The sequence below is a fragment of the Sphaerodactylus townsendi genome, linkage group LG13, assembly GCF_021028975.2.
Source record: "Sphaerodactylus townsendi isolate TG3544 linkage group LG13, MPM_Stown_v2.3, whole genome shotgun sequence".
In the NCBI taxonomy this organism is placed as follows: Eukaryota; Metazoa; Chordata; class Lepidosauria; order Squamata; family Sphaerodactylidae; genus Sphaerodactylus; species Sphaerodactylus townsendi.
In genome coordinates, this window is record NC_059437.1 from 34,147,064 (window position 1) to 34,159,955 (window position 12,892).

At 43.2% G+C, this 12,892-nt stretch overlaps 1 protein-coding gene across 2 annotated transcripts in view; it reads left to right on the plus strand.

Moving 5' to 3' along the window:
* The window catches only part of MED15 (mediator complex subunit 15), a 36,207-nt gene that overhangs the window by 22,314 nt on the left and 1,001 nt on the right, over positions 1-12,892 (plus strand). Inside the window, exons 9-17 of one of the 2 annotated variants that reach the window (XM_048514980.1) lie at positions 1,296-1,415; positions 4,931-5,073; positions 5,187-5,308; positions 5,837-5,971; positions 7,096-7,159; positions 9,255-9,321; positions 9,914-10,074; positions 11,212-11,378; positions 12,103-12,201. In XM_048514980.1, coding sequence (XP_048370937.1) covers positions 1,296-1,415; positions 4,931-5,073; positions 5,187-5,308; positions 5,837-5,971; positions 7,096-7,159; positions 9,255-9,321; positions 9,914-10,074; positions 11,212-11,378; positions 12,103-12,201 — 1,078 coding nt within the window. The remainder of the gene's footprint in view (positions 1-1,295; positions 1,416-4,930; positions 5,074-5,186; positions 5,309-5,836; positions 5,972-7,095; positions 7,160-9,254; positions 9,322-9,913; positions 10,075-11,211; positions 11,379-12,102; positions 12,202-12,892) is intronic. The other variant, XM_048514981.1, reaches the window with a different exon arrangement.

Consider the following 12,892-nt stretch of genomic DNA (forward strand, 5'->3'; position numbering starts at 1 on the left):
CTGAATGTGCTTCTGGCTCACTTGCCTTTGGAGGAAGGGGCTCCAGCAGGCTGGCTTCCCTTTGGTGTGGTGTGGCAAGAGGCACAGGCCCAAGGTGGTCCGCTTGCATTCTGGAAGTTCTGTGCACATGCTGGCATCCGTGTGGCTTTGCCTGGAGGGGCACATGTTCTGCCAATAGTGACCCCCCTTTTCCTTCAAGGCTGTGTTGCTGCTGCATCACATTTTGCTTCTGATGGCACTTCTCGTCCCTACGCCCTGTAACATTATCCATATCTGCTTGGAATCTGAAGCTGTGTGTGTATTGTGCATTTTGTGGTGGCTCTTGCATGTTGAGTGCGTGTGTGTGTTAACATGCATGCTGTTTGTTTCTGAAATCCAGTCATTCATTTCCCTTTTGAAACCCTGTCTCAGACCATCCCTTGCTGCCCCAGGCCAGGAGGGGAAGCATTGTCCTCTCATGAACTAACAGCTGCAGTGAATTTGAGTTGTGGCTTTCCGTTTGTCTGTCTCAATGCGTGTTCTAACTTTTTTTTTGTTAACAGCTTCAAGCTCTATGACTCTCCCCTGAGACATGTTGCTATGGCTGCTTCAATCCATTGACATGGAGCACTAAATAAGGGCATCTGTCATTATTCCCACGAATGGCTGGGCTAGTCTGAGGATTCTGAGGGTCAGAAAGAAACAGGAGGATGGGAGTGGCTGTAAGAAATATTGGCCTGATTAGCTGGTGGCGCAGCCACTTTTGTATCCATGTGCCAAACTGGGACCTAAGTCTAATGTCAGATCACAGTGTGTGTGAGTCTGGATGCAGGATAGGGGGTGGTATTGTCTATATCACACAGCCTTTGGAGAAAAATGGACCTAGCCTGGGCCTTAGATAGGATCCAGTACAGGCTAGGACCATGTGGTCAGATAGGAGAAGGTGCCCACTGAGTAAAAGCCATGCATCCCATATTGGTATCCAGTATAGCTCCTTGGCAGCCAACACTCAAGTCAGATCAAATGTTGGTGGTCCAAACACTCAGCCAGTTGGTGGTCCAAACACTCAGCCGCTTCAAAACGGCTCTCCTTTCTTCCATTGGATTCTAGCTATCAGTCCACTCGGCAGGTAGATGGCCCTGTCTTGCAAAGCCGAAGAAGGGGCTTCCTCAGAGCAGGTCTATGCGAGGGTTGGTGTCCTGAGACTAGTTTGCCTGATTTTCACCTCCTTGGAGGCTGCATGTGCTTCTCATCCTGCCAGTGTGCTGCATTTCTTGTTTTGCGATTACTTTTGTCTGTCCCTCTGTCCTCCCAAGATGATCACCGCAACTATGGCTCGAGGTGGGATGCAAATAAGACCACGGTTCCCGCCCACCACCGCTGTATCTGCCACGCCTCCGAGCACCATTCCTTTGGGTGGACAGCAAATGCCTCAGGTATTTACTGAAGCTGATGAACATTGCAGTTGGGGATTGCGTGAGGGTTTACTGAGGTTGCGCCAGCCATCTGCAGTGTCCGAGGACCAATTCGTTGGTTATAGTCAACCACTGATGTGTATATTTATCAGCTTGTAATAGCAGCCCAGCCATGCAGCTTTGTAATATATGACTGGGAACTCCTGCAGTGCCCTCAGATCAGCTTCAGACAACCCTGTTCTTGCAGAAGAGCTACTAAACAAGTTTGTAGCTTAAATGAATAGACTACATTTTGCCACTGCTGATTTTGCCACTTATGTTTGCCTAACATGGAAGTAAGCTCTGAGAGGAGGGGTGGCTATAGATTCACTTTCAAGATGTGTATTCAATGCCAATAGCTGTTGATTCTGCCATTAGAAGGTGAATGCCTGGTCCTCCGTGGATGCTTACACCTCCGTGGATGCCCACCTCCAGTGTTTCATCTGAGGAGCTCAGTGATGCATATGTCTGCTTGCTAAGCCCATCTGCAGCCAAGTCTGTTCTAGCCCAGTCTGTTCGAACACTTAGAGATTCCAGTCCAGTAATTCTGTATCCCCATTACCCTGTATCCACTGCAGGTTTGGATTAAGTAGAGTATCCTTGTTTCACCTTAAGGTTTTTCTGGTGGACTCAGGAGGTCAAAGGAGGACCTCAACAATGACACCTGTGGAACAGTCGCATACTTCAAATAGCTGATTCTAAACACAGTTGGAACTAACTTCTGTTCATTTTTGTTCTTCTAGTGTACAATCAGAACCAGTAATTCTTGCATGATATGGAATATTTGTTGTGTATTTGAATTTGAGCATTAAGTTGTGAGAGAACTGACTGTCCAAGTTCAGTAGATGAGGGGGGTTCATGGATTTTCATCCAGTTCTGCAGCATCCACATATAGAATTGGCTACATCATATCATCATTGGGAGGAGCAAATATTCCATGGCACATTGCCATTTCTGTTTAAAATGTTCTAACATCCTCACCCTTATAGCTTCTAAACCTCCTGCCAAAGGCACTCCTTCAGTGGAAACCAATCTGTTGGTTCCTGCTTTTGTTCTAGAGATGGAGCTTCCTTAAACCTGTTGTGTTGTTTTCTTTCCAACAAGTTACACGGTGTGGTTGCACTGTTAGGAACTGCCTGGAGTACATTGTGGGACTTGGATATCAGCCTAAGAAAACCCAGGATGAAGCCTGCACTGGTCATATGACTTTCAATGCACCAAGCCTCATCATCAGGGGCTTGCAAACTTAGCTAATATCATTTCTTGCCTCTGGAGTATGAGCTTTTTACAATCTTTATTGCTTTGACCCTGCCCTACACCCGTGGTTCCCAAACTTTATCAGTGCAGTTTCTGATGTTACCAGCAGCAATCAGTTCTGGATGTTTGCAAGAATGCATACATACACCAAGGTCATTCCTGAACACTTGTAGCCCTGGGTTGCACTTCATCAACTGGACCTAGAAAGAAAACAACCACTCCTTCGTCCGTGAGAAATGTAGTACAACAGCAAAGTCCTGGCACCCTTGAATTAGCAGAGTTTTGTTGTACCAAAAGGAACTTCAAGTAGTTAAGGTCCACCTGGGCTAGGCAACTGGCCTTCCGTCCTACATGACAGTTAGGGAAGTTTGGCAACACCTCGGTAGCTATGTAACTTGCTGGTGGGCCTCTGCAGTATATTTAATTAGACGGTTGACAGCACTAAGCTTTCTATCAATTGGGAATTACTACGTTCCTCGGTTCCTGCTGACTGGGGCAGAGGAGTGCCTTAAAAACCTTCAAAAGATCTTCTTATTGGATATTATGTGGATAGAACTTCATGTAGATGTACTTTCTTTTCTCCTTTTACGAACGTAAGCATAGTTGGGGAACTCATCCCTTACTGTTAAAGATAACTTACATTAAAAGGAGGGTTTCCAAATAATGTGAAACAGGAAAAAAACGCTTTGTTAACTTGCAATAGTTAAGCGTCTTGAAGCACTTTAAAGACAATTTTTAAATTCTAGCATAAACTTTATCTACTAGAGCCCATCTTGTTAGATACGTGTAGAAGGATATCACGAAGTAGATTTCTTCTTAAGCAGCAGAGTTAGAGTCATGAAATATAGGGTGAGATGCTATTATATGACCTACACCAGCTAAATCATCAGGGGCTTGCATATTTATTCATTCTCTTATTTATTTATTCATTCTCTGAGCCTTCGGGGAGGGCGGTATATAAATATAATAAATAAATAAATAAAATATACACCAACAGACCCTTCTGCTTTTTATATATGACAAACAGCTCAGTTCTTATGCAAAGAAAGGACATGAAGAATGGCTGTATTTGGGAACAAGTGGGAAAACATTTTGGTCTCCCAGGAAACACTGGCTGTGATCTAAAAGGCGCTATTTTTCATGGAAAGAACTTCAACGCAGTACTCCAGCGAAAAAATTATGATATCTCCCAAATACTTGGGGATTAGTGATTCTTCAGCCATTACACACATTACACTACTTAAGCAAAAACAGGAAAATTGCCAATTCCTGCTATTCCGAATGGTGTCTGTATTCCCTTGATTATACATGAGTCTTACATAATTACATCTTACCCTATATTGGCTCAATTTTATGTTAAAATAAAAATTTGATTTTGAAGTGCCACTAGACTCCAGTTGGTTTTGCTAAAACAAAACACAGCTATTGAAATTCCACCACAGTCATTTATCTTGAGAGTAAACAAAGAACCCCTGATGATCCTTGAACAATATTTCATTTTCGGAATTTTGTCAGTTTGTAAATCCAAGGCAGAAGCAACTTAAAGGTAGAGTAAGCAAGTCTTTTTGTTTTTAGTTTAATGTCCTGTGACAGTATGATTACTAGACCTACAGATGACCTGATTTGAGGGTGGGAAAATCAGGATTCACTGGGCTTCCTCAGCTGGGTCTTAGAGGGCTTATCTTTGCTCTGGGAAGAGTTTCCCACTGAAGAGTTGGTCTGATCTCCCAGTGCTTATCTTGTTAGACTTGGTGAACAGCATATGTTGAGGGCAAAGTTGTAATCTGGCGGTACTTGATATTGTGTACTATGGTCAGGAGCACCCTCTATGTTATTTCTGTGCACTGGTTTCTGAGCATAACTGGAGGTGCTGGGATAAACCTGAGATCTTTACATGTGCAAAGGATATGTTATCCCTGATGATCACCTTCGCCATTTGATTCAGCACGTGCTGTGAGCATGTGCCCCACTGAGGAATACGGTTTTGTTATATCAGGTGAAGAATTCTGGAGGCTGAAATGAGGGTTATTCTCGCTTTGACATTCTCACTGTACAGCCATCTTACAGATATTTGCTCTAATACATGCTGGTACATTAAGGGATCTTCCAGTATATCCAGTTACTGAGGCAGTCTTCAACAAACTGCAAGCAATTTAGCTGAAGGCCTGTTAGTGTTACCCTCACTGTAGCTTGCTTGGGATAGGCTCTCTTGCCAACATTTATGAGTCCTCTTGTTCCAGGTCAGCCAAAGTAGCATCACCATGATGTCTTCTCCTTCACCAGTCCAGCAGGCCCAGCCATCTCAGCCTATGCTTCCACCACCTCAGCCACAGCCCTCCCCGCAGCCAGGACAGCCAACTTCTCAGCCCAATTCCAATGTCAGGTGAGCCTTGCAGTGGGAGCGAGAGGATGCTGACTCTAGGTGACCAGGTTTTTCCTTCAAAGATGAAGTGCTGCCTCTGCTCACTCCAGTGTCATGTCTCCCTCCTCTTTCAGCTCCGGTCCAGCCCCATCTCCCAGCAGCTTCCTCCCCAGTCCTTCTCCACAGCCTTCCCAGAGTCCAGCAGCTGCCCGAACGCCACAAAACTTCAGCGTCCCTTCTCCTCTCAATACACCAGGTGATTTGTATGGAATTGGAATGAGCAGTTCAAGAGAGGGCTCTCCTCTCCCTTCTTAGCCAGGTCTGTGTCCATAAGGAACTTCTTTCATTAGTATGGCTTCATGAAATGAGTCTTTAAACCCAGAGTTGATGGAATGGGTGAACATTACTCTTGTGTCTGGTAGAGAGATGGTGATGCTCATCTTCGCTGATCCCTTCTGCCATCTGGAAACATATATCCCAGAATAGGCCTACTTTTGGGGGGAAATGCCATCTCCCTGATAGTGAAATAGCTAGGAATATGAGAAATCTACCCTGGGCTCTTCTAGCGGCCTGTCTCTCTTCCCCCCCCCCCCCCCCCCACCCCGCCAGCCAGGTTTGTAAGATTGAATCTCCAGGAGTGGCAGCAGGAAAAATGGGTAGGTGGTGTGAATGCTGGATATTAGCGTTGGCCAGAGCATGTATGATGGATGGGGTAGGTTCAGGGCAGGCCTTCCAGCATTCTGGCAACCTTGGATTTAACCTGTCATTGCTTTCTGTTTTGAAGGCAATCCCAACTCAGTCATGAGTCCAGCCAGTTCAGGCCAGTCAGAGGAGCAGCAGTACCTGGAAAAACTCAAGCAGCTCTCTAAATATATTGAGCCTCTCCGGAGGATGATCAACAAAATAGATAAGAATGAAGGTATGTGTAGCCCTTCCAGTGGTCTGTCTTTCTTTCTGAATCTGGGATGGGGATGAAATGGGAATCAACAGGAGACACTTTACTCTTTGGCATGCACATGTTGCATTGGATCCTTTGAAAACTGAGACTCTTTGGCAAGAAGGTGCAGTTTGTGACTGACTGGCTAGAGGTCCTCCTGGATGTGCGTGGGAGCTGCGTTGTTTGGGCAGGTTGGTAACGTGCAGTTGCCAGTTGCCTGCCTTGAAGCCTGCCATTGTGGCTGCATGACAAGAAGGGGCAAGTCAATTCTCCTGGGCTTTGAATTGCCAAGTTAAGCATGCTAATTCCTGTCAGTTGCCAGCATCCTTAGAAATAACACCACTTTAATATGCAGAATGACTTCTAAGTCTTGCCTACATCTGCCCATAGAGTCGTTCTGTGGCTGAGCTGCAATTTGAACAATTTATTGGATTGTATTTACAAAAGGCGGCTTGAGATCTACTTTTCCCTCATCTTGCTTTCCCAAAAGAGGGTGGTGGTGATGATGGTGTCCCACAGTAAGTGTAGACTAGCAGTATTTTTGTGCTACCTGCTTCTGTTGCTAATCTTCCAGAAAGGGACAAGTCTGCTTTTGTGACATGTAAATTTGAGCTTGAGTGGAGAGGTTCAGGCATTTTGGCCAGATGTCTATGGCTGTTCTTCCCAGCCAATGACCTGCCCCTTCCTTGTCCATCACGACCTGAATATGCACCACTTCTGTGCAGGGTGAATCCATCCATCTAGCGTATTTCTTTTATTAGGGGCTAAACCTGACTAGCTTGCAGTTTCACCTCGATTATCTTTTTTTCTCCCTTTCTAAATGTGTTGTATATTTATTGGTACACATATGGAATTATAAAAAGGGGTTTTTTTAATTAAGATATTTAAAAATGTCAAAACATAAACAAAACCAACCCTGCAGCTTAGCAGCAGGAAAAGGGAATGTGCGCAAACTTGAGAGTGACAGAGTTTTAGCACCTGGAAAAACAATGGAAAAACAAAAGCCAAGGGCTTTCCTGGCTGCCCCTGTTGAGCTGTGTGTCGCTCTTGCTCGCAGGACAGTTTTGTACAGCTGCATTTCTGAGATGTCTCTTGCTTTAAGTTAGACAGGAAGAAGGACCTGAGTAAAATGAAAAGCCTCCTGGATATTCTGACTGATCCTTCCAAACGGTAAGCTTTTTTTCTTACTTCTCCTTTCTGTCATATCCAAAAGCTGGATTCCTTTCTTCCAAACTCATTTCCTTCAGAACCTTCATTATAATAAGCAGAATTTGAAAAATCCTGAGTTATCCCCATTCATCTGCTGGAGTTCCCATCAATAGGATCAGTTTCCTGTGTGGCAGTAAAGGAGATGGTATGAAATGTACCTGGCTCAAACTTGCATTGGGCTTGCTGTTCTGCGGTTTCAATTTCACTTGTGCAACAAGTTAAGTGTCATCGGATCCCTAGATGAGTTTCTGGTATTTATCTGAGTAGCTGTCCTGTTTTTCTGGGCTCTTTGTTTTGTGCTTTCATATTAAAGTATCCAAAACAAGGAAAGCCTACATAATAAAGGCAATTGATAGCTGTCTTGTGAAAGCGGTGTAGAAATGAGAGGCTTTCTTTGCTGAGTGTTTGGCATTAAAATAACATTTGTAGTGCAGTCATAGTTCTTTATTTTGTTCAAGCTGTCAGCAGTTTTAGCCAAAGTAATTCAAAACCAATCACAAAACTGTTCTATCCTGTTTCAAAAGCCTTCATCAGTGTACAGTATCCTACAAGATGAATGAGGTCATCAGTATTATGATTACACAAAACAACATGCGCATACCAGTCAACCACCATGTATTCACTCACCACACTGGACCACATGAGCTTCTCAGAGATCTTGAGATCTGCTACAAAAGCTCCTGGTCTCTCTGAAACAGTCAGTATAGCACAGATTGCTCAACCAGTGTTAAATCCAATTAGTAAACAGGTGTGCTCTTAGAGGTACATGAGTTTAAAGGGGATAAGTAGCATTAATCCACTGAAGAGGCAACTGGTATATACATTAACACTTTTTATTTATAGGTACACTGTTTTTATAAAGCATCTTCGTTTCTCAGCTATTTCATGTTAACAATGGCAAGAAATTATTGACTTAATTCTGTTGCTTTGGGTTCTAGAGATTAACACTTCATTAAAATAGTGACTAATAAGCTTTTGTATCAGGTGATCACCTTACACACCTTTTAGTCATTATTTTACTTCAGTGAGTAAAGAAAACATTGTGTTAATTAGAACCTAAAGCCAGAGGAGTAGTCAGTAATTTCTTGCCATTGTTAACATGCAGTAGAGAAAATAGGATGTTTTATAAAAGCAGTATATCTATAAATATAAGGTGTTAAAGTATATACAGTCATTGAATCTTCAATGAATTAATGCTAGTTGTCCCCTTTAAACTCATGTACCTCTAAGTTAGAGGATTAACAAGCTGAGCACACCAGTTTGTAATTTACTCTTTTTAACTTGGTGCAATTCCTAATTGGATTGAACATTAGTTGAGGAATCAATGCCATATTGATCGGTTCAAAGAGACCAGGAGTTCTTGTAGCAGATCTTAAGTTTGCTGAGAAGCTTATATGGTCCAGTGTGGTGAGTGAATGCATGGTGGTAGTCCTGTATGCTATTCTGAATAATAATGATGAATGTTGATGATTTTATGCACCTTGTGGAATATTATACACTGATGGAGGCTATAAAAAAGGGTAGAACTGGCAGCTGATTGGTGATTTGTTTTGAATTACTTTGGTTGAACCGCTGAACAGCTTGAACAAAATGAAGAACTATGACTGCACTACAGGTGTTACTTTAATGCCAAAAACTCAGCTAAGAAAGCCTCTCATTTCTACAGTGCGTTCACAAGCAGCTATCAATTGCCTTTATTACATGGGGCTCCTTATTTTGTTTCCATTATACCATATTTTTCCATCGTTTGTATTATTCATATTAAAGTATGCCAAAAGTATGCCAAAAATTTTAGGTAAGCAACTTAGCAACAAAATGTGTGGTGTCCACAGCTTCAAGAAAAATGAATTCTTCCTGGCTGCTTCTGCCCTCCAGAATTGTCAGCGATTGCTGTACCTGTTCTTTGGCAGCCAATTGACCATTTGTTAGCAGACTGCATGTTTGTTTTAGTCACTTTCTGTGAATGGATGAGTGGGTTACGGCTTTCCCTTCTCAATTGGCACACCTAACCAGGCCAGTAATGTTCACAGGCTGTAATAATGTTTTTCCTTCACAGCTGTCCTCTGAAGACTTTGCAAAAGTGTGAAATTGCTCTGGAGAAGCTCAAGGATGACATGTCTATGGTAAGCGGTGTAGGTGGGAGGCGGAGATAGAGACAGATATTGTTGTTTTTCTCTCCTGCCAGGTAGTTTATTTCCTGTTACCTTACAGAACCCAAGAGTAACACTGGCCTTGGACTTTGGCAACATGTTCACAGAGATTCCTTTTCTTAGGGTTTTCTCTGAACCTGTGGCTATGTGGATGTGTTCGGGGCCCATGACTGGGTGACCAGGAGTTGTCCATCATTAAAACCTAAAGACCCTATAAGCAGAGCCTGTTTACGCTTACCAAGCCACAGGGCCAAGCGGAATAGGTGAACTGGGGTAGTAAAGGAAAACAGAGATTACAGAGCAGAAAGCTACGACAGTGTACTTTTTATTGTCTGAGCTAGTCTGTATCAACCAAATTTGACATAGGTGAAGGGAGGGGCTTGCTTATTGCTCCTGTGGGAGGTTGCCTGAGCTTAGTGTGCTGAAATGTGTGGATTCCATGTGCCAGTATTTTTCAGTGGACACTCTGAAATATCATACAGTTTAAAAAACACAGCAACACAGTGTGGCATTGATAGGGTTGTACTCTACTAAATAATATATTCAAAGTGTCTCTCTCTCTCAGCCTACCCCCCCACCCCCTGTAGTGCCTCCCACCAAACAGCAGTACCTGTGCCAGCCCCTGCTTGATGCAGTGCTGGCAAATATCCGTTCTCCTGTATTCAATCATTCCCTCTACCGGACCTTCATGCCAGCTATGACAGCTATCCATGGTCCACCTATCACGTATGTATCATGACTGTTCTTTCTGTCCCTTTAGTAGGTTTTAACTTTATGTCACTGTTTAGGATGACACAGTAGCCATGAGAGTTTGCATATTTACACAAGATCATAAACCAAACAGGCATGTGTTCACTGTTGCAGTTAACTTAGTTTTTAACCTTGAAGGATAACTTGAAAATAAATGTTTTTGTGCTCAGAATAAATCCAAGAACAAATGGAACAGAGTTTGCAACTGTTGTTGTTTGGGATGCTCAGAGGTGTCTTATACCATGCCTTTAGAGAGCATGATTCAAAATATTTAGAAAAGTCACATGTTGGTGTGTATAATAGCTTCTGTATAAGCTGGCCACATGTTGTAGTCTCTGACTCTCTCTGTTTTCAAATTCAGTGAGTGCTTTTTCTATTTAAGAAACTTTTGAAACAGAAATTCCCCACCCCCACCCAAAGTCAACTTCGGTAGAATAGAATGACATGTATACTCTCACTCTATATGCGGTATACCAGTGTTCTGTGTATCAACTTAATGTTGTGTTTATTCAGATCTAGAACAATCAGATTTTTAAAGTGAAAGGTTTAATTTATAGATTATTTATTGGCTGGGAAATACAGGGTTTTGCTTTGAACCTGGAATAAACAAATCAACCTCAATATCTTCCTTAGATAATTGGAGCTGTGCCTTGCAAACATTGAATGTTGTAAGGGAACGTTCAGCTATCAGTATTGTGATTTAGTGGTTAATATATTGCTTTAATTGTCAGACGATTTAATCTCCATGTGGCTGTTTAAAGGAATTCCCCCTCTGAGTGGGTTCCAGTGACTACCATAGTAGTTGAGATATTCAGTCTGAAGATGGATTTTTTGGATTGCACTGGATGACATAATTGTTGGTGTAGTGGCACAGGCTTCCTGAACTTCATTAGATGTGAGCATCAGATGTAGTGTACAAAAAATGATAATCATAAATCTGCTAATGTCTGAAGTTCTACAAAACATTCTTTATTGCATCAGATCAACTTAACTATCATCAATTTTGGTTGTTCCTTGTGTTTTGCTGTTCTTGTTAGGCCTTTGTCAATAGTTGTATCTTTTTTGCATCCATTTCCACTCATATTTTTAACTGGTATATGTTTTGCTCCACAGGGTTCCAATAACTTCCCCTCGGAAGCGAAAGTATGAAGAGGATGAAAGACAAACCATACCAAACGTATTGCAAGGAGAAGTTGCTAGACTGAACCCCAAGTTCTTGGTAAACCTGGATCCCTCCCACTGCAGCAATAATGGCACAGTCCACCTTATATGCAAGCTGGGTAAGCAACAAGGAAGAACTGTTCTGGGTTCAAAGGAGTGTGAGGGATCTGTAGCATTTGCACTGTCAGAAATCCCACACCAACCTGGTGTAGTGATTAAGATCAGTGGACTCTAATCTGGAGAACCGAGTTGCTCAGGAGCAGCAGCAGCAGAAGGCCATTGCTTTCACATCCTGCATGTGAGCTCCCAAAGGCACCTGGTGGGCCACTGCGAGTAGCAGAGTGCTGGACTAGATGGACTCTGGTCTAATCCAGCAGGCTAGTTCTTATATTTGATTCCCCACTCCTCCACATGAGCAGCAGGCTCTTTTCTGGTGAACTGGATTGGTTTCCCCTCTCCTACACATGAAGCCTGCTGGGTAACCTTGAGCTAGTCACAGTTTTTCAGAACACTCTCAGCCCCAGCTACCTCACAGGGTGTCTGTTGTGGGGAGAGGAAGGGAAAGGAGTTTTTAAGCCGCCTTGAGTCTCCTTACAGGAGAGAAAAGTAGAGTATAAACCCAAAATTCTCTTCACCCACAGCTACAGCACAGATTGTTTGATACAGGCTAGAAGTTTGTACTTAGTGAACACTGAAAGTTGTGCATCATATAACAAGTTGTGTGGCAGTTCAGTCAGCTGTTGTGCCCCACATCCAGAGGTTAAATTACACAGCTTGACAAGTAGCTTTCAGATGGTGCTTGGAAAAGATCTTTTAAGAAATGCCGAATGCCTTCGATTCCAGATGACAAGAACCTTCCGAATGTCCCACCGCTGCAGCTCAGCGTTCCTGCTGATTATCCAGATCAGAGCCCCCTTTGGATTGATAACCCTCAACAATATGGTATGAAAAGAGGAGGGAAGAGGTGGCATGTGGGGTGGACGCATCATCCATATTAATCACCATTGTCTCTGGGTGGAATATATTGGTGGCTGATCCGCTACTTTCTGAGCACAAAATGTGATCATGACATAAGAAATAAGGATGGCGATTTGAGCCACCTGGAACTGTGGAAAAACGAGATCCTAAGAAGCGAGTGGCTTAGGGTAGCCTCTCTTCCAAATTTCAAAGCTGTAAAAAAGAAATTAGCGATATAGGTTTAGGCTTTCTGAGATTGCCTAAGGGAACTTCTTCGTCCTAAATTTTAGGCTGTGCATTCCACTGCTTCCTACTGGTTTTATAAAATGGTGATGCTGTGCAGTCTTAGACTGTGGTAATAAATCTGTGGAGAAAGACCATCTGTTACCTCAACTCCTACCTCAGTCATGCTTTGGAAAAGGCATTGCCTTTTTAAACTAGGAGGGGCTGCCTCCACATCTTCTAGTGCAGGGGTCTGCAACCGGCATATCTCCAGATGTTCATGGACTACAAGTACCATCAGCCCCTGCCAGCATGGCCAACTGGCCATGCTGGCAGGGGCTGATGGGATTTGTAGTCCATGAACATCTGGAGATATGCCGGTTGCAGACCCCTGGTTTCATGACCTTTCTCTCCACACAACCCTTGGTGTCCAGAGTCTTGACAACAGTCATGC